Raw genomic sequence first — 27,548 nt, forward strand, 5'->3', positions numbered from 1 at the left:
TTCCTCCTGTTCAAAACCATGTGGGACCCCAGTTACTGTCAGAATTCAACAAGTCAGTCAATCTGTCAGCGGATAGGGATCAAATGAGACAGAGGGCAGGATAATGAGGCAGAGCAGACATGTTGTCACAAGCAACCCAGTGGTCCCACAGGGTTAAAGATCTCCTTACATTACTAGTCAGGGCACTCATTTTCTTAAGGTGGCGCATCTGTATGGTATCGTAGCAGGATGCTCCATGGAGGTAGGGCTTGGCATCAGCCTACAAAGCGCATTGAGATGGAGGGGTGAGAGCACACAGTGAGCAGGACAGTATGGAATGACAGAGGAGGGGAGACGGGTGAGGGGATGGACATTAGGGATGCAGGGTGGTAGGGAAATGCCTAATTTATATTCCGCTCTACAGACAGTGTCCAATGGTGAAAATAGCTGATCTACATGCTCTGCTATTGTTAGTGCGGGACACCATAGTACAACTATAAGTATATAAATCTAACGTTGTGGTTACAGTATGTGGTACAGTATGTTATGATATACAGTACCAATATCCACACATCCACAAATGTAACAGAGTTAAGTCTGTGTTGGTTTGTTGAGATTATCTCGTTCAACAAAACGTGTTAATATCATAAACCTGGTTTGTTATGGAGCTAATTTAAAAAAGAAAAATGCAAATGTTCCATTGGAAATCTGTGGTCAGAAACCCATGGTCATTGGTGGAGGTAACTTTGGAGTTGGCCTCAAAAAAAGACATCAACCCTGTAAAACTGCATTATGAGTTAGTAGTAGTGTAATGTGTAATTCTAAATTCAGGATTGGACACAGTGATAAAATAGTACTAGGAGAGTAAGGCAGGGTGGCAGGGGAAGCGATACAGAACAGCTGCTAGTTCGGAAGTTAGACCTACATACTGAAGCTATATTATTGCAGCTACACAGTTATTACAGAAGCTATTATGAGCTCTTAAAAGCTTGAAGCGAGGATGGTCTCTAGGAAGCGGATCTTAGCTGTAAGTAAGTACAGTCACTTTTCACTCAATGCATGTAATCTCAGCTGTGAAAAAAGGTTTCAAATTAAGGTCAAAATAAGGTCAAGGTGAATGTACATTGAGAAATTGTACAAATACAGGATACAGTTTGAAAGTAGTAGGTTGAGTTCAGGGGCAGACGTGGCTGACCATACCTGGCTGGTCAGCTTGGACACCTCTGTGGCCTTCATAATGTCTGGACGGTTGACCAGAGAGCCACGATTTGCCGCTTCCTGGCGAGCCTTGTCACGGTAGCCAACCTAACAGAGACAGGAAACAGGCTTTGATGGACCGTGTACAAAGGAGTGGCAATGTATGTGATTTAATCTGAAGTGATCTCAGACTACAAGTATTGGTTGTATTTACTTCACTGGCGAGCTTGGAGGCCTGGGTGGCCTTCCTGATGTCAGGGCGGTCGGCTACTGAAGTGTAGCACAGGCTGGCCTTGGCGTCCTTCTTGTAGGCGAACTACAGGGTTGGGAAGAAGGAACAAGACAGAGTCATACAGAAGAATGAACCACGCGAGGGAGACTTGGACTACACTAACTACAGTACAAGCCACCACATTAACATTTTGTGGCAATGTTCTAATGAATATCCTATGCACCCATCCCAGGGCGGAATGTATTTAATAGTATAGCACGTGTGAAATCAATGGCAAGAAAAAGGTTATGTTAATTCAGAGCCTGTTAAAATGTCTTACACTGCTCTGACTCTTGGCGACATCCATGGCGTGCTTAACATCTGGGGGAACAATCATCTTGTTGTACTTGGACTGGCCCTTCTCGTTCTCGAACTTCTGTTTGTACAGTTTCTGTTGCAGGGGAGGAAAGGGAAGTTAGTTACCAAATAAAATAAAATAGTACAGGATTGACAAATGGCCAAGTAGTACGTTAAACACTTAAGATTGTGTATATGTTGTTGTATGGCTTTTAGTGGAAATAGCCGATCTACAAGCTCACAACGCATTGCGTTGTGAGGTAAATTGTGAGCTTGTATGTATGCTTTGAAAACTAGAGGTTTGGGTCCTCACACCCAATAGTCGCACCGATCTGACCAATGTGCCTGTTGTACCTGTCTGTGTCAGTTGTATGCCCATATATGGAGATCCCTGATGTCATTAGTATATGCCCATACTCTGTTTATTGGTATCCCCATATATGGGCATATCGGTCAGTTCTGCATTTCTGGACAACCGTACTGTATATCCGAACAACTCGAGTCCTTGCTGATATATAATATTCTGGGAATATTTATTTATGGTTATGTCTGGGTCATAGTGACATGCCAATATGTGGGCGTATCGTTTTATTTATGGTTATGTCTGAGTCAGAGTGGCGTGGCTGTGGTCCTGACTATATGGGCGTAAGGGGTTCGTTTAATCTAGGATTTCAAAAATAAAAATAAAAAATACATTCTTGGATATTTTTTTAATATTGCAATGAAAGAAAAAATATTTATTAGGTTGGAAGTGGTTCATTTTCAAAGGAAGGGTGACCTTACCCCGCTGATAAGCTTGTTGACTTCTTTGCTGTGGATGGTGTCGCGGTTTTGAGCCATGGTGGTGAATAAGCCGGCCGTCATGTCCTTCTTACTGGCCTCCTTGTATTTACTCTGTGGTAGGGAAAATAGACATGGGGCTTATACCTTGTAATATCATCCATTATTAACTTAAAGCAATGCTTTCAGTAAGATATACTGTAGTACCTACAGTACAGACTACAATGTTGTTCCTTGGGAAAGATTGAGAATGTGAGAGAGTGTAAGAAAAAGAGAGAAAACATGATAAAGTCTATACTGTATATGAGAGATAGATTTCTCATTTTCCATTGAGTTATTATCCACTTGAGTCCTAGCATCACTATTCTGGGGGGAACATTCACTGAAAACAGCAGATCTACATCTACATAATGCGTTGTGAGATTGTACATTGGCTGTTTTTGGTGAAGAGATTTGGTCTAGTCTAGAGGGACAAAAGAGAACACTGGAGCCAATGGATCCATTTGGTTCAATTTGTACACTTTCACAGTGTATATAATAAACACTGAGGATTGTACAGTGTAGATTTGGGTCCTAGAGATAAAAAAAATCAGACCAGTCTGAAGCGAGTGGTGCAACAGCACCCCCTATTGGTACTCTAAACATAGTCACATTTGGTACTCTAAACATAGTCCCATAGGGACAAAGCTGTTCCTTGGAGTTGCACCACTCAAAAAACAACAACTAAAATCTAAGTTCTGTGGCCTAATACCAAACTGGTGGTCCTCGAAATGAAAAAGGTTGAGAATCACTGTTTGTAAAAGTGGTTATTAAAATTGTGCAATGTGCAGAAACTGTACGGTTCTCACCTCAGATGAGAGTGACTTGACTGACTTGGCATGGAGGATCTGGGGAGTGTCCTTGACGGGGATGTAGTGACCCTTGGCCTGCTCATACTTCTGTTTGTACTTGACCTGGAGGGTTAAGAAATACAAAATGCAGACTTGAGTATGTGCATTTTTAATTTTTTTATAGTGCAAATTATAGAGCTTACTGTATACACTATACAGTAATGTACAGGGGATCGAGATACTTACATCACTGCTCAACTCAGAATTCTTCATAGCCAGGAGAGTGTTCCTATCATCCACTACTGACAGCACAAAGCCCTTCATCGACTCCTTATCATACTTGTACTCAATCTGTGGACAAAGGAATATATATTAGAGTGACATACAGTAAGGGAGATTCCTGTTGTTGAAATAAATAAATAATATATATATATTCACAGTAGTGGTCGACAGATATTAGGCTCTTTTTCCCCCAGCGGATTCATTTTAATTTTGTTTCATTGTAGACAATTGTTTTTTTACCCTTTACAGATAGGCAAAATAATAATAATAATAATAATATCTGTAGTTTACTAATCAGTCGATCACTAATTCACAGTATGGTACTGTAGGTTACAAGAGGTTCTTAACTCACGTCGCTCTGCTGTAGAGTGTTCCTGGCAGCATTGAGAAAGTCAGGTCTGTCTGGGGTCCAGATCCACTTGTTCTTGGTGGCGTGATACTTCTTTCTATATTCAAGCTGAACATGGGCAGAATAAAAATGGTCATTACAACGAGCAAAGCAATAGCTCCTTCTTAGTCAATCCATATGATCATTCTGTACATCTGTATACTTACTCATGTACTGTACTAGACTAGTACACATTTGAGGTTTTACTTTACTTGAGTATTTCCATTTTTTGATACTTGTAGCAACACATAATGTCGTTGCTACATACTTCACATTTATTTATACTCCATTTTACTCCACTACAATTATTAGACTGCTTTAGTTACTAGTTACTTTCTAGATTTAGAGATTATTATTACAAAACATACACCCTATTTTATACTTATGCTATTTGAAATGAGTTTATATTGTGGTATTGTTACTTTTACTTAAAAAAACCAAATCTGTGTACAATTCTTCTTATTGGCCACACTCACGTTGCTGATGTTCTTGTAAGCCTCCTTGGCAGCACGGAGCTCATGGGCATCTGGAGCCATGTTGATCTGAGCTTTGCTCTTCTCGTACACCTCTCTGTACTTCAGCTAAAAGGAACATGACAACATATTTAGTCGATTATACAATAACAGACAGCCGTTCCGATATTAACTTATAAGACCTGTCCTTGGCCTCACAATGTCAATGGAAGGACACATTTGTATTTTGGTGTTTGATGATGTGTTAAAAGGGGGCACATACATTGCTAGTGATCTCCTTGACTTTCTTCATGTGCTGCTGGTAGGGAGTGTCATAAGGCAGGCTGTATCCCTTGGCCTTGGTCTTATTGTAGTCCATCCTGTAGATGATCTGCAAGACAATTACGGTCAAACAGTCACATCACATGGCAGGATTGAATGGAATGCAAGTAGAAAATGTCAGAAAGAAAGCTTCAGATGCAACTTGTGACTCGTGTCAATTGGTCATTTTCGTTGAAAAGAGAAGCACACTCACATCACTGATCTTCTTGGTGCGTCTGTGGGACTCATATTCAGGTGTGTCCAAGATGGAGGTGAACTTATCCTTGGCTTTCTCATACTGCTCCCTGTACTTCAACTGAGGGAAGAGGGCGACGCAAGAGGACGCACAAGTTAGAATCACTCATACTTGTTTAAATATTTCTATATATACACACTAGTCTAATTATATGTATTTATTTTAAAGTTGTTTTTACATTTAATGAACATGTATTACCGGTACCATTAAAGTAGAACTATAATTATAACTTGCTACAGTGCTGACATTTTACCATTGAGCTAACAGCTAATAGAGCCTGCCTCCTTGCTCAGGGGATAAATTAAATCTTGACCATCAGGTCAAAATTCGTGTCAGATCCTGTGTCTAGGTGAGACTTGACCTTTGACACAATCTAAATTTCTCAATAGAAGAGCAGGGAGGCAAAATACAACCCCGCTGATTCTATAAGTTATATTGGACTAACATACTCTACCATACAGACTGGACACATTCTAAATGCATTCATTAAAAAGGTTACATAGTGAGAACTAACTACACTACTTACTTTCAGAGTTAACATGAACTCTAATATGTTCTTCCTTCAGTATGTTAAAATATAACATTTAAGTTTGCTATGAAGGTCAATTAAGTATGTTCTCTAAATGTGGTTAAATGACGCCATGCATACGTTTACAAAACATGCCTTAATTAAAAACATGCATCACAAACAATGAGTAAGAAACTTTGAGTGTGAGAATGAAGACAGAGATTCATGTTACCAATATTCAGGAATCAGTTATGAAACGTGTATTATCCACACAGCTTGCGGTGACTAGTTGTCCGTCTAATCCTTACTGTGCGATGTACACAGAATGTCCTGTCATTGAGTCTGTGATCCTGATACATAGTTTCAGTAAACATGAGATATTCACAAATCCATTTAAATCAAGTAACCTGACTGTGTGTGATGCATAATAGTAGTAATAATAATATTCAAGCTACACTAGCAGACTATTTGACTTACTGAAAGATGAAATAAGACAATGCCTTAACTTTATAACAGAATAGCGTTTCCATTATTGATTAAAAAAAAGGTTTAACAGAGCTTGCTTGTAGTTACAGTGGTATAGCAAATATCACATCTGTAATATTAAACTATGTCTCTAGTGTGTTGCAGACAGGTGTGTTTTGATTACAACAGCAGACTATATCATTCTGTGTGACTGCAGAGTTACTCTATTGCAGGACTGCACTTACAGTAGGATGGGATATTAAACAAGAATGCTAGGGATGAATGACTGCTTGACTGCTTGATGAATGACTGATGAATGACAGCTTCAGGTGTGGGGGATGGATGGTGGCTGAATCCAAATCAAAGCATGGTGAGGACTGGAGTAGAGGTAGTGGTGTGAAGATTAAATGTGAATGTTCACAGCTTAAGTTAAAGTTGGGATGAATGAACTCTTAGAATAAATGTTTGTGAATCGGCACCAGGAACTGTGCCATTATTAGTGGCCCAGAAATACTGATTCTCTGACTGTACTAGTTTACCTTACTGCCCAAGATGGTCTGGTAAAGGGCTACGAGGATGTCAGGTCGATGCAGCTCATTGCAGCCACTCTTTAGCAGATCCTTGGCTTTGGCTTTATACAATTTCTGTCCATAAGGACACACACACACAGCATGCCATTGTTGAGTACAAACACACAAACAAAAAGTTGAACACTGGGAAGACTGGAGGTGGGTCTCCTGAGGTCCAAGTGAGAAGCCGGTATCCTAATCTTTGCCGTCAGTGCAAAGCAAGTTAACAACAATGATCAACAGCCAAATTGTAAAATAACAGAGTTGCCGTAGCACCTTGTTTGTGCAAATAATTTGTTTTCAGGGTGAAATAATATTGTCTCTGAAGGCAAAGATTAAGGATAGTCCCACTATCCTTAAGGAGAAGGAGAAAGGAACGTCTCTCTCAGAGAGTGAGAGACTTTGTGTTGAATTATGTCATAGTGACGTCATAGGCATGCTGCGATGACTTCCAGCAGGCAGCTCAGGACCCCATGCACCAGGCTCAGAGGCAAGGCTGATCTCATTGACCAAAGGGAGGCAGAAGGTGGGTCTCTCGTACAGTCCATTCCAGGGTTTTTTACCTGGCCCATCTTCTTGTTCTCCTTGGCCAGTACGTATCTAGGATCATCTGTGGTAATGGTGAACTTAGACCTTCTCTTCTCATAGTCCGCTTTATACATCCTCTACTCGGGAAGGTCAAAAGGCAGTTAGAGACACACATCCCAGAACGTATGACAACCATATGATGACATTTTGCTGGAGAGAAGGTATGGTTAAAAAACAGGTACAAAGAGAAGAACAGTCCCACAATTGTGTTGATCATAATCAGTAGAACACAACACACATTATAAATGATCATTTAGATACTACTATGAATTTATCTTTCACCTCCAAAGCTGATAATCCAATTGAGATGCATGATGAGAAATAAAAAACTTTGCTTGTTTACACAGTTAACAGTAACAGGTATATCAATAAATCATGTTATCTGCTGTGATCTGTATTCAGAAAATGAGGTTACGTACGTCATTGATGAGAACGGAGGCATTCCTGGCAGCTGCGAAGAATGGAGTGTCACTGGTGTAATGGAAGTTGGCTCTGTTCTTCTCAAAGGAGGCTTTGTACAGTCTCTGTTACCAAGAAATAAACATGTTATTTGAGACTTTCTGATATGATACAATGTCATATGATGGATTCCATTAACCCATTTAGACCTGAGGACGCATCTGTGTCATATTATAGCTTTTAACCCATTTTGGGCGGGAACCCCTTTTGGTGTTTTAACTAAGCATTATGTTATACTTTAGCTATTGAAAAATAGCAGATCTACAAGCTCATAGCGCGCCACCGAGTGGCGCGCTATGAACTTGTAGGTCTGCTATTTTTGGAAAATCGTAAAAATGCGGCACAAATCTTTGAATATATATTCTTTCAGAGCGAACGTTTTTTTTTATTTCGACGTCAGGCCTGAATGGGTTAACCACTTATCAGAGAAGTATACCCTCTACCATCTTTACAGTACAACATAACTTCAGAGATCCTTCACCTCGCTGTACAGAGTCTTGTTCTTCTCAGCCTGCACCATCTCAGGTGTGTCCCACACGTAACAGCCAATACCCCTCAGCCATTCCATATCCTCCTTGTACTTGACCTAAGAACAAAGAAAAAAGATTATTTTGAGGTTATTCTGTTGTAAGTAACAACTGTGATGGACAATGCCAAATATACATGTCCAGTATTGTGCCAAAATATCTATAATTCTGAAAGTGAAACACCATTTTAGAAGCAAATAGTCAGTTGCAATAAATGTGATATTAGCATTTTCATATTCAGACGGCTGTACTCACGCTGCTGATGTTATCACCGGCCATCTTGCTGTAGAAGAACTCAGGACGGTCAGGGATGGACTTCCATGTGCCCAGGGTGCTGATGTACTTCTCCCTATATTTGACCTGAGAGAGAGAGAGAGAGAGAGAGAGAGAGAGAGAGAGAGAGAGAGAGAGAGAGAGAGAGAGAGAGAGAGAGAGATTTTAATCCCCTCTCCATGGCTCATGTCTGTATTATTAAAAAAAATCTAGTATGTAGAGAGGCAGAGGAAGCCACTGCAAATAATCATTGGGGTTGTTTCCTGACCTCGCTGATGTCATCTCTGACCCTTTTGGCACAGAGGATGTCCAGGGCGTCCTTCTCAGAGTGATAGTGTCCCTTGGCCAGCTCAAACGTCTCTTTGTATTTCAGCTAGAAATATGGACAATAACAACAAAGGTCAGATATCAAGCAAATTACAGACGTTTTCTTCAGAATCAGCAATTTATTTTTTCATCCATCACCACAACAACTATCATAACATTATTATTATTATTATTACAGAGGAGAAAGGTAGGTTGAACAGGGTCAACAGAGGTAATAAAAAAACAAAATGATTATCCTATAGACGTGACATCATCATCATACCCGGAAGTTACGCAGGAACACCTAGTAAGTGGCAAAAAAATACTTTCTGGTCTTGACAGACCATACATCCAAACAGAAAAGTCCTATCTGATTGCATTAATCCATTGAGACCTGGAACGCATCCATGTCACGTTAGCGTTTAACCACATTAACCATTAACCCATTTTGGGGCGGGAACCCCTTTTGGTGTTTTAAACATTGTTATAATTTAGCTATTGAAAAATAGCAGATCTACAAGCTCATAGCGCGCCACCGAGTGGCGCGCTATGAACTTGTAGGTCTGCTATTTTTGAAAAATCGTTAAAATGTGCCTCAAATCTTTCCGAAAATTGTCATGATTTAGAACACTTTTTTTTTTTTAATTTCGACGTCAGGCCTGAATGGGTTAAACGCACTTACTTTGCCACTCGATTTTCCACTCGATTTGCCATTCACTTTATGCATGTGCATACCCTCTATTTGATAACTGGTTCATATTTGTATTGTATACTCACATCGCTGGACTGGAGGTAGGCCTTCTTGGCACGGATAAGGAGAGGTGTGTCCGCGATGGGAGTGTACCTGTGCTTCATCTTCTCATACTGTTCCTTGTATTTGACCTAGAGGAGGGGATGAGTAAAGTTGATGCAAAATATTAGAAAGGGAATTCCTTGACAGCGCTATTCAGTTATTTCAAAACTAGCAGAAGCTAAAGTCGCCTGAAAAAAAGTGTTCAACATCAACATCCTAAAGCTGTAGTTTGAAAACAGAGGTGTTGAAATCAGTGACTGCTGATCATCAGCATAGTTAGATAATCTGTTGGGTGGAACCAGGAGGCAGACTTACATCACTTTGGACAATCTTCATACGCCTGGCATGGACATTTACAGGGGTTTGGCTGTCTGGGGTAAAGTGGGCCCTCTCTTTCTGGGCAAGGTTTGTGTACAAGAACTGCAGAGAGAACAGAAGTACAGAAATATGTCATAAAATAACGTGGCTAGCATTGTGGCAATATGTATGAATAATAGCGGTGATGGCTACTCTGAATGTACCTTGTTGGACAGCTGCTGGGCCCATTTGACTCTCTCGATGTCCATGGCATTGAGAGGCATGTGTACTTTGGTCATCTCTTGCTTGGCGTTGTATTGGTAGATCCGCTGAAGAGAGACATAAACAACAGATATCAGCGCTGAAACATCAGTTTGTGGTGTTTTAATTTACTGTAGAAACAGAGCTCATGCAGTAGTGTATTTTTTTAGAGATTTTTTAGAGAATTGTCTGATGTCATTAGACAACTTCCTCAAACATTACTGTGATTTCACCTAAACAGATTAGATGATCTGATGGAGTACTGTAAATAGCAAGATAAGCCCAGATGACTCACTTTGCTCATGTGGGTCTTGAGCTCCGTCACACGCTGGTATTCTGGTGTGTCCAGGACCACGGTGAACTTAGCATGGTTCTTCTTTGCCTCAACTGGATAGTTGGCCTGCAAAAGGAAATAAAGGATATATTAAATGATTACAAGGCTATTCTGTTGAGAGACAGCAGACGATGTGCTGGAAAGGAACATTTAACCCATTTAGACCTGAGGACGCATCTGTGTCATATTATAGCTTTTAACCCATTTTGGGCAGGAACCCCTTTTGGTGTTTTAACTAAGCATTATGTTATACTTTAGCTATTGAAAAATAGCAGATCTACAAGCTCATAGCGCGCCACCGAGTGGCGCGCTATGAACTTGTAGGTCTGCTATTTTTGAAAAATCGTAAAAATGCGGCACAAATCTTTGAATATATATTCTTTCAGAGCGAACGTTTTTTTTATTTCGACGTCAGGCCTGAATGGGTTAAGGGGCAAAAACACACACCTTGAACTTGTTGATGTTCTTGAGGGTGACCATCTCAGGGGTGTCGTACAGGAAGCAGCCCATACCTCTCAGCCACTGCAGGTCCTCTTTGTAACGAATCTGATGACAATAATAATAATTAAATAAAAACGGTTTCATAGCATGGACAATCGGATGTCTTGAAACAATATACATGTAAAATGATGTAGCCTTTAGTCGTACATCACTGGTGATATCGTTGACATGGGAGCAGTGCATCAGCTGAGGCGTCCAGGCCATGGCGATCATCTGCCCTTTGGTGTCCCTGTTGTACTTCTCTTTGTACCAAGTCTGTGGCGAGAAGAGAGGAAAGAGTGTTCACGCCGTTATCCAAAGTCAAGCATGCCAGGAACCAAATAGAGAAAGGAAGAACGTAACAAGAAACAGATGGATATTGTACTTACGGGACCGATGACATCCTGGTTCATTTTCACTTGCCGGATCTCGGGGGTGTCTAATTCCGAGTGGATCTTGTCCTTCTCCTTGTGATATTTTGCACGGTACAGGCGCTGAAGAGAGGCGGGTATTAGATAACTTCATCGTGTTTTTAGGGTCAAACCAAAAAATATATAATCGTTTACAGCTTTTTATGCATACAGTACAGCAATTGGAATCTGGATCTTACATCGTTGAAGACTTTGTTGGCGTTCCTGGCGCATTCAAAGCTCACGCCCTCTGGGTGAAGCTGGTACCCCGTTGCCTTCATCATCTCATAGGCTGCCTTATACTTTACCTAAACAGTAGAAAATAAAAAAATAAACGTTATGTGTGACTTTGTGGCATTGAACAGGAAATAAGTGAAGTACTTTGTTTTGGTTATTCATTACGTTTTGTCCCTGGTTTATATGTCATTCATTCCATGAATTGGTGTAGTAATTGTAATTTGGTCCAGGACTAAAACAGCCTTCATTGATATCAAGGGAACTGGATAGTGGACTACTGAAGGTAAGAAGATAGTGAAGGACTTACACTGCTGGTGACAATGCTGTTGGCTTTAACCTGTCGGACGACTGGAGTGTCGTTGGACAGGGAGTATCCAGTGGCCATGGACATATTGTTAGCCTCCTTGTACAAGTTCTGAAAACAGGATAGAGTATAGACCCATTACAGCAAAATACAGAATACATAATCGATGGAGGAAAAAAAATCCTTAACAAGGTACTTGTGTAGGTTAGCCTTGTGCTATAGTTAAAAAAAAGAAAAAAAAAATTCAGTTTGTTATGTTTGCGTGTATTTTAAATTTGCTTATTCATTGTTCATTGTTAAACATTATTTTCCCATAGTTATATTTATATATGTATATATACTTCAAGAAATGTCTTACGTTACATTTTTTTTATTTTATTGTAAAATGTTACAAATATACATTTATATAAAATCTAAGTTTTTTAAATTGATTCGAAAATATTGTAGGTTTAGACAAAATACTGATCAAAACATTGGCAATCGGTGGACTCAATGGACCCAATAATATGGCATCGGTCAGGCCTAATATTGAGAACTAATGTCTTACATCACTCTGGATGTGGTTGGCCATGCGCGCCCTCTCAGTGTCCATGGTGACAGCAGGTGAGGAGTTGGTGCCCTTGATATTGGTGTTGTAATCATACTTGTAATGCAGCTGGAAGGGACAAGAAAACAGAAGTTTTTCATCTTTGCAGTGAACAGACAGGCAAACAGACTATAAAGGCAAGAACTTCATCTTCGCAGTGAACAGACAGGCAAACAGACTATGAGGGCAAGGATTTGTGGCACTCACATCGCTCAAGTTCACAGCGCCCTCCTTGGCGGTCACATACACTGGTGTGTCCGTCACAACGGTATACTCCTTGAAGCTCTCTATGCCCTTGGCTCTGTACTTGGCCTGGAACACAGTAATGAAACAAATGTGATTAATCTGAACACAACAGACAGTTTCTGAGTCTGACATTACTACTTTACTACTTTAAGAACCACCGGAGGTGATGGGACATTGGGGAGTGATGAAAAGCAGAGGACAGAAGACAGAAAAGGATAGAGATGATTTGCCTGACCTCGCTCTGCAGGATGCCGGCATGCTTGACGCGGAGGATTTCTGGTGTATCCCAGGCGTAGCAGCCGGTGCCCTTAATCCAGTTCAGGTCATCCTTGTAGAAGACCTAGGGAATTAAGGCACATATAATGAACTGTTATGAAGACAGTTTACAGAAATGTGTAAACACACTGAAGAAAATACTAGTATGTTTAACAAATTAGGGATTTAATGCATCAGGAGATTTAAAGAATTAAGCTAAACATAAATTTAGTTAGCGCTAGATGTTATGACTTAAACACTAAATGCAGACATAGTTACAGTAACATAGGTAAGATACCGCTAAAGGTAAGCACTATACATTCATAAATACAGTATGCCATACAATAATATATTAATATTTAAAACATTTTAATTCCTTTTCAGGTCACCCGAGAGGTTTTGTAAAGGTAGACACTCACATCACTGAGCTGCTCGTTGACTTTGCGAGCTTGGACGAACACCTGCATGTCGGGCAGGCAGAGCCACTGGTGTAGTTTCTTGCGGTAGCCGATCTCGCTAACAGCGTTCTGAGTGGTACGGGCAAGCAGGATCTCCTGCATGTCTGCTGGGATGTTGTTCTTGGCCTTGGTCTTCTCATAGTCCGCCTTGTACAGGCGCTATGAGAGCAGCAACAATAAACACCAACAGGTTTAATTTCTCACATTATATTATGTAATCAATAATTGAGAAAAGAATATAATAAAAATATATATTATTCTACTAATAATACATATCCATGAGAGAAGTAGAAATCAATCCAGGCTTACATCTAGGACGAGCTTTCCAGCTTTGACGCAGCGGGCAGTATTAGGATCATCTTCCAGGCACTTGGGCAGACTGTAGAGGGACTTGAATTTCTCATAATCTTCCTTGTACTTCACCTAGATTTGAAAAGAACATAATAGTCTCATCTTTTAAAACTGAACATAAAAGGTTCTGTCCGTAAATTCTTTTTTAAACCACATACGGTGGAGGCCACAAAGAAGGGGCACTCCGTGTTATCGGAACTCTTTAAAGAAGGCAGAGTTAAACTCACATTGCTGAGCACGATCTTCTGATGTTTGGCATGCATCAGCTCGTAGGAGTCGTGCGGAACTGAGTAGCCAGTAGCCTTGATTTTGTCCCAAGCAGCTGTGTAGTTTTTCTGTAGAGAGAAGAAATGGCATTATCATTGTTGAAAATGCACCAGTTCCAGAACTGAGGTCTCAGTTAAAGTGAATGGCATCATTGCTTACATTGCTGAAGAAATATTTGAAGTCGTGGCATCTGGCATAGTCTTGGGTATCCACGATGGTGGTATACAGGTGCTTCTCCTTATGGTAAGCCTCCCTGTAGTTCAGCTGTGGGAATATTTAAAAATCCACGTTATTTCCCTCACCTCACTGGCTAATTTCAAAGTAATTTTGATTACGTTACTTGGATAAACTCCTCTCAGGAGGGATGAAACACTATTTATTTTAAACAGAGGGAAGGATCACTCACCTCGCTGGCCCATGTGCTGCCCAGAATAGCAGTCACATAGACTGGGGTGTCTGTCACGATGGAGTAGTTGCCGAATTCCTTCTTAGCATCCGCTTTGTATTTCAGCTGTAAATGACAGTACGACAAGGATCAATGAACAACACCAGGTCCTGTTCATGGATTCATTCAAATGTTGTATTCATATGTAGTCAATATGTAGTCACACATAAAGAATACATTGTGATTGGTGATGAGTAAATCAAGCATGTGTGCTAGTATGATCTTCAACTCACATCACTCTGCAGCTCATAGGACTTCTTGGCACGGATGATCTCAGGTGTGTCCCATGCGTAACAGCCCGTACCCTTAATCCAGTTCAGGTCATCCTGGTAGAACACCTATAGTATGGCATATCATATAGAATCAGTATTAATTAACAATGGGATTCATTGATACATTTTATAATTGTTCTGGTTAACTTTGTCTTACTTTGATTACGTGCAATTGAATTATTATATTGTGAATGATTATTGCGTTAGTATTAAGTTAATTTGATCCTTTATGTGGTGGTTGGAGTCGGGGTGCAGGGTTTGGGGCTGTCTCTCTTGGAAGAGCCATTGAGGGGGCTAGAGATTTATTGGTTTTGTATTTCATCTGAAATTAATGCTTGTACCCGTTTGTCTCGTTAAAAAAATGAATTAAAAAAGTTATAACAATGGGAAAAACAATCATCACAGTCGTTGAAGGTACAAATGCCTGAGATTCTGAGGTCGTCTAATTTGGCTGCTAAGGCGCCTGACAGTGACAGAACATTTATAATATATTATAATTATCACATTATAATTGCAACAACAAAAGAAAACCTACGTTGCTGAGAATCTCATTGTTCTTGCGGGCACGGATGAGATCCATCTGTTCAGGGTGGCAGGTCCACTGGTGCAGACGGGTGCGGTAGAGGACGTCACTCAGCATGTCCTGACATCTCTTGGCCACCTGGTTGGCAATAATGTCTGCTGGGATGTTGTTTTTGACAACAGTTGTTTTGTAGTCCTTCTGGTAGTGCCTCTGAAAATGAAATAGAAATAAAAAATCATCATCTGAACAAAATAAATAAATAAACTCTTTTGATAAATAATGCAGTCTAAAGTGCAGTCTGTAGATTTAATATATATATATATATATATATATATATATATATATATATATATATATATATATATAAAAGTCATAATAGGGGCAGATAATTCTCCAATATGATAGATTATTTTAATGAATAAAAACTAACTAACTGATAAGGAGAAACAAATTATTATATTATTATTTTTTAATTTATTTTTAGAACCAGAATGTCTCACCATTGGCTTGCCCTTCTCTTGTTCGCCACAGCGCACCACCTCAGGGAAGTCAGCCAGGGTGTTAGCCATGTAGTGGCCCTTATGCAGCTCATGGAGATTGTGGTACTTGGCCTATTAGCAGTCCATTTCAAAGGGGAAACAACAGTCAATATTATTATTATAAAGAAATCAGTGTACATCGTCTATCATGAAGAACATTTGGAGATGATCAGTAATAAAATGTTACAAATAAATTCGACACAATTGGATATCTTCGCACAAGTAGGATGGAGACTCACGTCGCTGATGATATCTCGGCTCTTTTTGTGAGTGAGCAGGGGGACGTATTCTTTGTCCAGCGTGTAACCAGTAGCTTTGGTCTCATCCCACTTGCTCTTGTAAAGTTTCTGAAATCACATAAAGGGTCATCAGAGTCAGTAGCTGTCACATCTGTAAATGTAGATATTGAATGAATGAACCATATGGTTAATATACAGTACCTCACTGATATTCTCACTACACTCCCGGCTATGGGCCATCTCAGGAGTGTCCGGACAGCCGATGTAGTGACCCTTGTGTGCATTGAAGGTCTCCTTGTACTTAAGCTGATATACAAAAAGGAATTAAATTATCAGTCAGAATTCACAGGAAAAAACACAACAATACCCTTGAAAATAAACTTTGGTCTTTTTTCTGCTTCGTTTACATACGTCGCTGAGATTGGCAGCGTTGACCTTAGCCAGAACGATCTCTGGGGTGTCCACAATGACAGTGAATTTGCCGAAGCATTCCTTGGCATGCTTCTTGTAGTGTCTCTGCAAGCGACATCACAACAACAACATGAGACACAAATAATTCATACAAAAGCATATTAAACATGTCCTCACCACTCATACAAACACACAAAGAATGAGGATAATAGTGAATATGTTATGGTGGTGAACGTACATCATTGATAATCCTCTGGGCATTCCTGACTTTGACGTGGTCAACACCTTCCGCTGGTATCCATCCACAGCCACGGATCCATTCCAGGTCAGCCTTGTAGAGAATCTGTGGACAGAAGAAAGATTACATATTGAGCAGTAAGAAGGAAAATGTATTTATTCCACGCTGTAATGATATGTGTGTGCTGACGACAAGTTACCGCTTCAGTGCATTTTTTATTATGCAGCGCTTACGTCACTCTGGAGTTCGTATGATTTGCGGGCCTGTATGACATCGTTCTGATCAGGCATGCAGGTCCACTGGTGCAGACGTGTCCTGTATTTGTCATCGTTGACCTGGATCTGGCACTTCTTGGCCAGTTCAAACTGGAGCATGTCCACTGGCAGGTTGAACTTGGTCTTGGATTTGTTAAAGTCCTTCTTGTACAGGGAGTCACTCTGGATCTTGGCTGAGTTAATGGCCAGCATGAGAAGAGGGTCGTCCTCAACGCAGCGGGCGCCAATATGGTGACCGCACTGTTTCACGAAGCCCTCCCTGTAGAGGCGCTGTGAGGGAAACATAGAGGATATTTTTTTATTATTCACTCTAAACTGTGGATCTTCAACAGGGGTTCCGAGAATGATGTTTGTTTAATAGGAACTCTTTTTCTTTTACATGAACCACTTACATGAACCCTAGCATCCCTATTCTTTTATTATATTCGGTGAAGAGATTTGGTGCAGAGGGAAAAAACTGTTGTAGAAGAAAACACTTGGCCTGGACACTCACCTGATTCTGTACTTTATTATTGTGAATGCTTTGCTTTATTCCCACCGCATCTCCAGGCATGAAGAACTTAGTTTGCTTGGCCTTGTCCCAATCCTTGGTGTATAGATGCTGTGAGGGAAGTCAATTATTCATAATCATTATTTTCGTTTTTTTGGTGTTAAATGCATCAATTTTTGGTAAGATTCTGTATTTCTATTTCAATATGTCTTACCGGATGGAACATTTTACCCGACTCTCTAGCTGTGGCCATGACTGGGGTGTCTGTCAGTGTGTACTTGGTCTTGTCCTTCTGCCAGGCCTCACGATACTTCCACTGTGGAGTGTAGAGTCAAAAGACAATTACCAACCACAAGATTCTCTTCTGGCATGCATTATATGACAATGATATAATTATGTCATCCAAATGATCTAATAATGATTAACAAGAACAACAAGAGGCGCCAAACAGAAGAGCTCATTCCTCACATCATCACGGACTTCAGCAGCAGCGTTTGCACAAACAAAGTCCACTCTGTCTGTGTTGGTGGTGAACTTCTGAGTATCCAACTTCACACGGTAGCCTCTCTGTTAACACAGCATCAATAATGGTTTAAACGTCTCACCACATAAACATACACACTTTACTTTCCCATGGTATGACAAATCTAATTCTAGCTCATATTTGTTTAACCATACAAAACATCTCTCGAATAAATATATTAATATGCAGAATCTCACAGAGTCACTAAAATCTGTGGGATGATGATGATGGGGTTAAGAGACAGACTTACATCAGCAAGGATCTTCTGAGCGTGTTTCACTTTCATGTGATCCACTCCCTGATCTGGTATCCAACCGCATCCACGAATCCACTCCAGGTCAGCTCTATACACATTCTATGGAAGCAGCACCAGAGTTATCTTTCATATCATGTTTAAGATACCACCTCTAAACCCAGAGCTCCAGGGCTCAATAGGGGGGGGGGGGGGGGGGGGGGGGGGGGGTAAACTAACAACCCCTGAGTTGAAATGGAAAAATACAAAATAATATTAAGTACAAAATTAAGCTCACATCACTCTGCATTTCGTAGACCTTCCTGGCCTGGACCACATCGCTGGAGTCTGGTAGGCAGGTCCAGTTGTGCAGCTTAGTTCTGTAGTGGGCGTCATTCACTTGGATCTGACATTTCTTGGCCAGCTCAATTGTCAGCATATCCACTGGAAGGTTGAACTTGGTCTTGGACTTGTTGAAGTCCTTCTTGTACAGGGCGTCACTGGCAATCTTGGCTGAGTTAATAGCCAGCATGCACAGAGGGTCATCCTGGACACAGCGTGCACCAATGTGGTGGCCTGTCTGCTTACGGTAACCTGCCTTGTACTTGTACTAACACAGAGAGAGAGAGAGACATGGATAAAGACGTAAGAATTGGTGTCTCCTCTATGGTAATAAGTGAGTTGCTGTCATCAGTGAATATTTCTCTTACATCACTGATGATGTCTCTGGAGGCTTTGGCTTTCAGCACAGAGATGGCATCCTCCTTGATGTGGTAGCCCTTGGCCTTTGTGTCATCCCACGATTTGGTGTACAGTTTCTGTGAGGAGCAAAGATGAGACACGAGACACCGTTCAAGTAAAACTAATAATACATTCCATGATTCCAGGCTACATTGCATTAATCAAATTAGGCCGATCGATACCTGTTGGGAATACATACACCCGTTGTGCCCATTGTCAGAGTACTTAGTGCAGTAGCCATTATCATAGTACTTGGAAGCCAGTCTATATTGATGTCATCAAGGATATCCGTATATGTCCATAGCATCAATGCACACAGAACATTGGTGCTGGAGAATCCAACCAACTTTGCACTCAGCACTTGGCATATATACGTATATACATATATATACTGTATGTGTGTTGTGTGCGTGTGCGCGCGTGCGTGCGCGCGTGCGTGCGTGCGTGCGTGCGTGCGTGCGTGCGTGCGTGCGTGCGTGCGTGATTTATTACCAGGCTGGTGTTGATTTTGTTCTGCTTGGCCAAGACTATCTCTGGAATATCTGGCTTCAGGTTAAACTTGGTCTTGGCCTTCTCCCAAGCTTCAACGTATGCTTTCTGTAAACAGACAATCATGAACATTTAATGACTTTATTTCCAAGCAACAAAATATAAACTTCTAAGCAACCTGAGTATTAAATGCCTCCAGGACTCCTGCCTACTTGAAATAAAGAGGAAGTAAAAATATGAGATATGCTATTGGTACCCTGTTCATGGTCTTGGCATTTTCTGCAGCAAGGGCATATGGCATGTCCATTGTCTGAGCAGTGAACTTGAAGTTGCTAGGATGCTGACGGTATAATCTGTCGTTGAGGACGGTCTGGGCATGTTTCGCTTTGACGACATCTACGCTGTCCTGAGGATTCCAGCCGCATCCACGAATCCATTCCATGTCAGCTCTGTATACAGCCTAAAAGGAGATCACCAACATCCGTCATTTGTGAATCAAATGTTATGCAACAAATTCAGCACATCATCAGTAACGACATTCATCAACTGGAATTGCACCAGTCAAGAGTTCCAGTGCCACTTACATCACTCTGCAGGTCGTAGACCTTCCTGGCCTGGACAACATCACTGGAGTCAGGCAGGCAGGTCCAGTTGTGCAGCTTAGTTCTGTAGTGGACGTCATTCACTTGGATCTGACATTTCTTGGCCAGTTCAAACTGCAGCATGTCCACTGGCAGGTTGAACTTGGTCTTGATCTTGTTGTAGTCCGCCTTGTATATATTATCGCTCTGGATCCTGGCTGCATTTTTGGCCAGCATGCACATATGATCATCCTGAATGCTGAGGGCTCCAACGTGGTGGCCTGTCTGCTTACGGTAGCCAGCCTTGTATTTGTACTGGAACATTTGCAAAGGAAATGTTTTGTCAAAATAGTACACAGAAGTATAGTCTGAAAAGTTCTAACATCAAATGAGGAATTCAAAGTTCAAGACTTACATCGCTGATAATGGTTCTAGAGGCCTTGGCGTGCAGGACAGAAATGGCATCCTTTGGCAGGACATAGCCCTTGCTGATGATGTCCTCAAATCCTGCACGATAATATTTCTGTGGGAACAAAATATGACATTATTATTATTATCTATTGGCTACAGAGCAGAAAATCTAATTATAATAGAATGTGATAAATGTCATACACATTATATTTGTTTTTGGCTATTAGAATTGAGACATTCATGACATCGGAACCTTGCTACTTGTTCATTGACTTTGGGTGCAAATCATGCGTTTTATTACCAGACTGGTGTTCAGTTTGTTCTGCTGGGACAGGACAATCTCTGGAGTATCACTAGGGATATGGAGCTTGATCTTATCCTTCTCCCAAGCTTCAACGTATGCTTTCTGTAAATGGACGATCAAGAACATTTAAATAACCTTATTTTACAGAAACAAAACTTTATACACATATTTTAACTTAAATGATTATGCAAATAAAGATGAAGCAAAAATATGAGATATGGTATTGGTACCTTGTTCATAATCTTGGCATTTTCTGTAGCAAGGGCATATGGCATGTCAGTTGTCTGAGCTTTGAACTTGAAGTTGCTAGGGTGCTGACGGTATAATCTGTCGTTGAGGACGATCTGGGCATTTTTCGCTTTGACGACATCTACGCTGTCCTGAGGATTCCAGCCGCATCCACGAATCCATTCCATGTCAGCTCTGTATACAGCCTAAAAGGAGATCACCAACATCCGTCATTTGTGAATCAAATGTTATGCAACAAATTCAGCACATCATCAGTAACGACATTCATCAACTGGAATTGCACCAGTCAAGAGTTCCAGTGCCACTTACATCACTCTGCAGGTCGTAGACCTTCCTGGCCTGGACCACGTCACTGGAGTCTGGCAGGCAGGTCCAGTTGTGCAGGTAGGTTCTGTAGTTGAAGTCATTCACTTGTTTCTGACATCTCTTGGCCAGCTCAATTGTCAGCATGTCCACTGGAAGGTTGAACTTGGTCTTGGACTTGTTGAAGTCCTTCTTGTACAGGTTGTCACTGGCAATCCTGGCTGAGTTCAGAGCCAGCATGCACAGAGGATCATCCTTGATCCCTTTGAGGGCACCAATATGGTGTCCCCTCTGTGCACGGTATCCTGCATGGTACTTGTACTGTGTGAAGAAAATTCGTGAAATTGTCAGAAAAAATATGAATACATAATATAATTATAATATGAAAGAAATTATTAGATCAGATGTCACTTACATCACTGATAATTTCTCTCCCCTTCTTGGCCGTAACAATAGCCACTGCATCTGCCTTGAGGTCATAACCCTTTCTGAATATGTCCTCAACTGCTTGTCTGTACAATTTCTGAAAGTGAAATGACAAAAGTAAAGTCACAGCAACCAATTTCAGTCTGAAAACGATATACTGTAGTACACATTGTACAATGCATCTCCTGTGAGACTGATACACAATTACACACCTTGCTCATGTTGGCAGCATTAGCCTTAGAGAGCACCATTTCAGGCATGTCAGGTGACACGTGATTTTTAACCTTGTCAGCCTCCCATGCTGCCACATAGCTTCGCTGTAATGAGAGAATACAAAAGTTAGAACTCAAGGTAAACATGTTTCTACAAAACCATATAATCTTGTCCTGTTATCAAGTTTACGGAACAAAAGCATTAAAGTTATGATAAACAGTTTGTTTCTTATTTAGTATCATTCTTGAGAACTATCTGTATCATCCACCAAGATTTGAGCATTCCGAAAATAAAATAACTTTAGTATCATGGAGATTTTACAGGATACATGTTATATGCTACTGTGCTAACATGTTTCAAGAGGGTTGAATGGGTGTTAAGCTTAATTTATACTCTGTGTGAATCTCCTGAATGATGCTTGGATGTCAGGCTCCGTCTACAAGGCAACAAACAATACATCCAATGGGTGATGCCTGCACTCAAGCATTGATGGGAAATTAAGTATCTTGTGCACAGAGCCATTAGATTAGCCTTAGTCTAACAGGAACCCTTCACTTATATAGCCTGCTGCACTTCAATGTTTATATTGAACAGGTCGTTAGAGTTTGAGTATTTCACACTTGACCAGTTTAAAATTATAGTTAAACATTTCTAATGAAAAGTAACAACCGTACTAGCTAGCTAATGGCAGAAGGCTAATGTGGGGCTAGGCACCTGTGGGACAATTGACATGAGCTTCGATCATCATCTGTCATTAGATGTTTATATCAGCAATCAACCCATTTAGTGATGACCATTTAAATCCAGTAATAGAAAAGCAAAATAGTTTGATTAATGTATTTGTAATCTGGAGCGTTTGTAATTCTGTATTGATTTCATTTTACTAAAGTCTTACTCAAAATGAAGATATCTCATTGCATACCTTGTCGTTGATCGCAGCGTTTGCTTTTGCCAACTGCATAGGCATTGCTTCCATGTCCGAGGTGTATTTCTGTTTGTCTAATTTCACCCGGTAGCCATGGTCAGTGAGGATCTTTCCTGCATGCTTGACCTTCAGCACATCGAGTGAACCAATGGGTACCCATCCAACTCCTTTAGTGTCCTGCAGGTCTGCCTTGTATATAGCCTGTATAGATAGGTGCAAATTAATCAGCATGAAAGTTCACCAGAGCAGAGCCACAATTAAATTACATGAAATAACATGTTTAATATGTTTGAGGTACTCACATCACTCTGCAGATCATAGGCCTTCCTGGCATTGACAACATCAGTGGAATCTGGCAGGCAGGTCCAGTTGTGCAGGCGAGTGACATACTTGGCGTGGTTGACCTGAATCTGGTTCTTCTTGGCCAGTTCAAACTGCAGCATGTCCACTGGAAGGTTGAACTTGGTCTTGGACTTGTGGAAGTCCTTCTTGTACAGGGCATCACTCTGGATCTTGGCTGAGTTCAGAGCCAGCATGCACAGAGGATCATCCTGGATCCCTTTGAGGGCACCAATATGGTGTCCCCTCTGTGCACGGTATCCTGCATGGTACTTGTACTGTGTGAAGAGAATTCGTGAAAATGTCAGAATAAATATGAATACATAATATAATTATAATATGAAAGAAATGATTAGATCAGATGTCACTTACATCACTGATAATTTCTCTCCCCTTCTTGGCCGTAACAATAGCCACTGCATCTGCCTTGAGGTCATAACCCTTTCTGAATATGTCCTCAACTGCTTGTCTGTACAATTTCTGAAAGTGAAATGACAAAAGTAAAGTCACAGCAACCAATTTCAGTCTGAAAACTATATACTGTAGTACACATTGTAGAATGCATCTCCTGTGAGACTGATACACACCTTGCTCATGTTGGCAGCATTAGCCTTAGAGAGCACCATTTCAGGCATGTCAGGTGACACGTGATTTTTAACCTTGTCTTTCTCCCATGCTGCCACATAGCTTCGCTGTAATGAGAGAATACAAAAGTTAGAACTCAAGGTAAACATGTTTCTACAAAACCATATAATCTTGTCCTGTTATCAAGTTTACGGAACAAAAGCATTACAGTTATGATAAACAGTTTGTTTCTTATTTAGTATCATTCTTGAGAACTATCTGTATCATCCACCAATATTTGAGCATTCTGAAAATAAAATAACTTTAGTATCATGGAGATTTTACAGGATACATGTTGTATGCTACTGTGCTAACATGTTTCAAGAGGGTTGAATGGGTGTTAAGCTTAATTTATACTCTGTGTCGCTTGCTATACTACTATACCTGAAAATCAGGGCTTTTTGGCAAGTGACACAGAGTATAAATTAGGCTTTAGAATTGCTTGAGACTTGGGGGTGTGGTCTAAATATTGTTATCTCCTGAATGATGCTTGGATGTCAGGCTCCGTCTACAAGGCAACAAACAATACATCCAATGGGTGATGCCTGCACTCAAGCATTGATGGGAAATTAAGTATCTTGTGCACAGAGCCATTACATTAGCCTTAGTCTAACAGGAACCCTTCACTTATAGCCTGCTGCACTTCAATGTTTATATTGAACAGGTCATTAGAGTTTGAGTATTTCACACTTGACCAGTTTAAAATTATAGTTAAACATTTCTAATGAAAAGTAACAACCGTACTAGCTAGCTAATGGCAGAAGGCTAATGTGGGGCTAGGCACCTGAGGGACAATTGACATGAGCTTCGATCATCATCTGTCATTAGATGTTTATATCAGCAATCAACCCATTTAGTGATGACCATTTAAATCCAGTAATAGAAAAGCAAAATAGTTTGATTAATGTATTTGTAATCTGGAGCGTTTGTAATTCTGTATTGATTTCATTTTACTAAAGTCTTACTCAAAATGAAGATATCTCATTGCATACCTTGTCGTTGATCGCAGCGTTTGCTTTTGCCAACTGCATAGGCATTCCTTCCATGTCCGAGGTGTATTTCTGTTTGTCTAGTTTCACCCGGTAGCCATGGTCAGTGAGGATCTTTCCTGCATGCTTGACCTTCAGCACATCGAGTGAACCAATGGGTACCCATCCAACTCCTTTAGTGTCCTGCAGGTCTGCCTTGTATATAGCCTGTATAGATAGGAGCAAATTAATCAGCATGAAAGTTCACCAGAGCAGAGCCACAATTAAATTACATTAAATAACATGTTTAATATGTTTGAGGTACTCACATCACTCTGCAGATCATAGGCCTTCCTGGCATTGACAACATCAGTGGAATCTGGCAGGCAGGTCCAGTTGTGCAGGCGAGTGACATACTTGGCGTGGTTGACCTGAATCTGGTTCTTCTTGGCCAGTACAAACTGCATCATGTCCACTGGAAGGTTGAACTTGGTCTTGGACTTGTGGAAGTCCTTCTTGTACAGGGCATCACTCTGGATCTTGGCTGAGTTCAGAGCCAGCATGCACAGAGGATCATCCTGGATCCCTTTGAGGGCACCAATATGGTGTCCCCTCTGTGCACGGTATCCTGCATGGTACTTGTACTGCAAAACAAAAGGAGGGAACATTCAGGATAACGTGCATACAAATTCTTAAAAAAATAATGAAAAATAAATAAATAAATACTTTATGCGATAGCCAACTTACTTACAGTAACACACAAAATTGTATTTAAAAGAAAGACGATACCGGCGTCAATATGTCTATGTCTTCATCGATTCACAGTTTGGGCCATATGTTACTGTACATAACCGACCATTTCTCAGTTTAGATTATTAAAATCACACCCATGTGAACTAAGTGAGGGGCACTCTTATCATCATACATCATCTCATTCTGGCCAATCACAATTTGCGTCCTCACTTTTCCGTCTTCACTTTTCTGCCCTCACTTTCAGCTTCAATATTAACTTTGCTCAGCCAATCAAATCATTGCTATGGGGTGATCAGCCAATCACAAGCCAATGTTTGTGTTCACACAAACCCGGAAAGCTGGGCATAGGAGGGGCTATAGCGCCCCTCAAAAACGTTACCAAACATACCTGAATAATTTAGTCAAAGATGGTCAAACATAAGTGCGCAGTTCATTTGTCATGGACATTTGGATTTAATTCATGAATTGATCTTTTCTCCAGGAACTATTTATTCACCTATAGTGTAGATTTTCGTCTTACACAAACATTAAATTCCCATCGACAATTAATTGAGAATTTATGTCATATGTGGACGAGCAAATCGGCTATTTTTGTCCCACACAAAGTTTAATTCCCATTGACAATGAATGGAGAATTTACGTCATATGTAGAGTTGTAGACGAGCAAATTGGATATTTTTGTCCTACACAAAAATGTTATTCCCATTGACAATGAATGGATGATGTACTCTAGCGGTTTGTTGGGGCGAGCGCCAGGGTGCCAGATCGCTACAGTACGATGATAAGAGCGCCCCTCACTTCACACAGGAGTGATTTTTTTCTAGTAGTACAGTAGTAGAAATGATAATAATTAAATAAACAAACAAATATTTCCGTTTACTGAAAATCAATCTGAAACTTACATCACTGATAATGTTCCTTCCAGCCTTGGCTGCAATGATGGCAACGGCATCAATACGTAGATCGTAGCCCTTCTTTTTGGCATCTTCATTTGCTTGTTTGTAGGCTTTCTGTGAACAAGCAAAAACATCCCATACAATTTAGTACCACGTGGACAATTCTCCAAATTATGTCAATTTTATCATCCCCATTCCCCACATCTTGGTATTGTATGATTACTTACAACACTGTAGTTGGACCTATTTGCTTTGGCCAAAACGATATCCATGGCATCAGGCATGACATGAAGTTTGGTCTTGTCTTTCTCCCAGGCTTTAAGATATGCTTGCTGTTAAGATATATAGACAACATGGGAAATGTTTATATTGAAAATACAGTAAATATGCTGCTTTAAGAGAGAGGAATGTCATTGTCTTATCAGCATAATAATTTGACATTATACTACTTCATCTTATATTGAGTCAATACCTTGTTGGCAATCTGAGCATTGGCCTTAGCTAATTCCATGGGCATGGCATCAGTTGCACTTCAATGTTTATATTGAACAGGTCATTAGAGTTTGAGTATTTCACACTTGACCAGTTTAAAATTATAGTTAAACATTTCTAATGAAAAGTAACAACCGTACTAGCTAGCTAATGGCAGAAGGCTAATGTGGGGCTAGGCACCTGTGGGACAATTGACATGAGCTTCGATCATCATCTGTCATTAGATGTTTATATCAGCAATCAACCCATTTAGTGATGACCATTTAAATCCAGTAATAGAAAAGCAAAATAGTTTGATTAATGTATTTGTAATCTGGAGCGTTTGTAATTCTGTATTGATTTCATTTTACTAAAGTCTTACTCAAAATGAAGATATCTCATTGCATACCTTGTCGTTGATCGCAGCGTTTGCTTTTGCCAACTGCATAGGCATTGCTTCCATGTCCGAGGTGTATTTCTGTTTGTCTAATTTCACCCGGTAGCCATGGTCAGTGAGGATCTTTCCTGCATGCTTGACCTTCAGCACATCGAGTGAACCAATGGGTACCCATCCAACTCCTTTAGTGTCCTGCAGGTCTGCCTTGTATATAGCCTGTATAGATAGGAGCAAATTAATCAGC

At 40.5% G+C, this 27,548-nt stretch overlaps 1 protein-coding gene across 19 annotated transcripts in view; it reads right to left on the reverse strand.

The window, feature by feature from the left end:
- The window catches only part of neb (nebulin), a 76,871-nt gene that overhangs the window by 17,469 nt on the left and 31,854 nt on the right, over positions 1-27,548 (reverse strand). For 14 of the 19 annotated variants that reach the window (XM_079517472.1, XM_079517475.1, XM_079517473.1 and 11 more), the window contains 56 exons: positions 26,664-26,768; positions 26,443-26,550; positions 25,117-25,431; positions 24,812-25,015; positions 23,783-23,887; positions 23,568-23,675; positions 23,159-23,473; positions 22,854-23,057; positions 21,931-22,035; positions 21,708-21,815; positions 18,513-18,824; positions 18,233-18,337; positions 17,928-18,026; positions 17,674-17,775; positions 17,463-17,570; positions 16,928-17,239; positions 16,695-16,799; positions 16,457-16,561; positions 16,247-16,351; positions 16,046-16,153; positions 15,768-15,878; positions 15,280-15,477; positions 14,706-14,810; positions 14,434-14,538; positions 14,187-14,291; positions 13,988-14,095; positions 13,719-13,832; positions 13,371-13,568; positions 12,932-13,036; positions 12,658-12,762; positions 12,412-12,519; positions 11,868-11,975; positions 11,524-11,631; positions 11,303-11,407; positions 11,082-11,189; positions 10,881-10,979; positions 10,395-10,499; positions 10,063-10,167; positions 9,857-9,961; positions 9,526-9,630; positions 8,711-8,815; positions 8,425-8,529; positions 8,124-8,228; positions 7,603-7,707; positions 7,159-7,260; positions 5,012-5,113; positions 4,760-4,867; positions 4,501-4,605; positions 3,989-4,093; positions 3,601-3,705; positions 3,373-3,477; positions 2,528-2,638; positions 1,728-1,838; positions 1,391-1,492; positions 1,180-1,284; positions 170-259 (listed from right to left, as the gene is read on the reverse strand). In XM_079517472.1, coding sequence (XP_079373598.1) covers positions 170-259; positions 1,180-1,284; positions 1,391-1,492; positions 1,728-1,838; positions 2,528-2,638; positions 3,373-3,477; positions 3,601-3,705; positions 3,989-4,093; positions 4,501-4,605; positions 4,760-4,867; positions 5,012-5,113; positions 7,159-7,260; positions 7,603-7,707; positions 8,124-8,228; positions 8,425-8,529; positions 8,711-8,815; positions 9,526-9,630; positions 9,857-9,961; positions 10,063-10,167; positions 10,395-10,499; positions 10,881-10,979; positions 11,082-11,189; positions 11,303-11,407; positions 11,524-11,631; positions 11,868-11,975; positions 12,412-12,519; positions 12,658-12,762; positions 12,932-13,036; positions 13,371-13,568; positions 13,719-13,832; positions 13,988-14,095; positions 14,187-14,291; positions 14,434-14,538; positions 14,706-14,810; positions 15,280-15,477; positions 15,768-15,878; positions 16,046-16,153; positions 16,247-16,351; positions 16,457-16,561; positions 16,695-16,799; positions 16,928-17,239; positions 17,463-17,570; positions 17,674-17,775; positions 17,928-18,026; positions 18,233-18,337; positions 18,513-18,824; positions 21,708-21,815; positions 21,931-22,035; positions 22,854-23,057; positions 23,159-23,473; positions 23,568-23,675; positions 23,783-23,887; positions 24,812-25,015; positions 25,117-25,431; positions 26,443-26,550; positions 26,664-26,768 — 7,119 coding nt within the window. Of the gene's footprint in view, positions 1-169; positions 260-1,179; positions 1,285-1,390; positions 1,493-1,727; positions 1,839-2,527; positions 2,639-3,372; positions 3,478-3,600; positions 3,706-3,988; positions 4,094-4,500; positions 4,606-4,759; positions 4,868-5,011; positions 5,114-6,565; positions 6,671-7,158; positions 7,261-7,602; positions 7,708-8,123; positions 8,229-8,424; positions 8,530-8,710; positions 8,816-9,525; positions 9,631-9,856; positions 9,962-10,062; positions 10,168-10,394; positions 10,500-10,880; positions 10,980-11,081; positions 11,190-11,302; positions 11,408-11,523; positions 11,632-11,867; positions 11,976-12,411; positions 12,520-12,657; positions 12,763-12,931; positions 13,037-13,370; positions 13,569-13,718; positions 13,833-13,987; positions 14,096-14,186; positions 14,292-14,433; positions 14,539-14,705; positions 14,811-15,279; positions 15,478-15,767; positions 15,879-16,045; positions 16,154-16,246; positions 16,352-16,456; positions 16,562-16,694; positions 16,800-16,927; positions 17,240-17,462; positions 17,571-17,673; positions 17,776-17,927; positions 18,027-18,232; positions 18,338-18,512; positions 18,825-18,924; positions 19,033-19,447; positions 19,553-19,700; positions 19,905-20,028; positions 20,341-20,440; positions 20,549-20,737; positions 20,843-20,970; positions 21,175-21,298; positions 21,614-21,707; positions 21,816-21,930; positions 22,036-22,853; positions 23,058-23,158; positions 23,474-23,567; positions 23,676-23,782; positions 23,888-24,811; positions 25,016-25,116; positions 25,432-26,442; positions 26,551-26,663; positions 26,769-27,316; positions 27,521-27,548 lie in introns of all 19 variants that reach the window. The other 5 variants (XM_079517485.1, XM_079517478.1, XM_079517476.1 and 2 more) reach the window with 3 other exon arrangements.

The sequence above is a fragment of the Electrona antarctica genome (assembly GCF_951216825.1).
Source record: "Electrona antarctica genome assembly, chromosome: 13".
Classification (NCBI taxonomy): domain Eukaryota; kingdom Metazoa; phylum Chordata; class Actinopteri; order Myctophiformes; family Myctophidae; genus Electrona; species Electrona antarctica.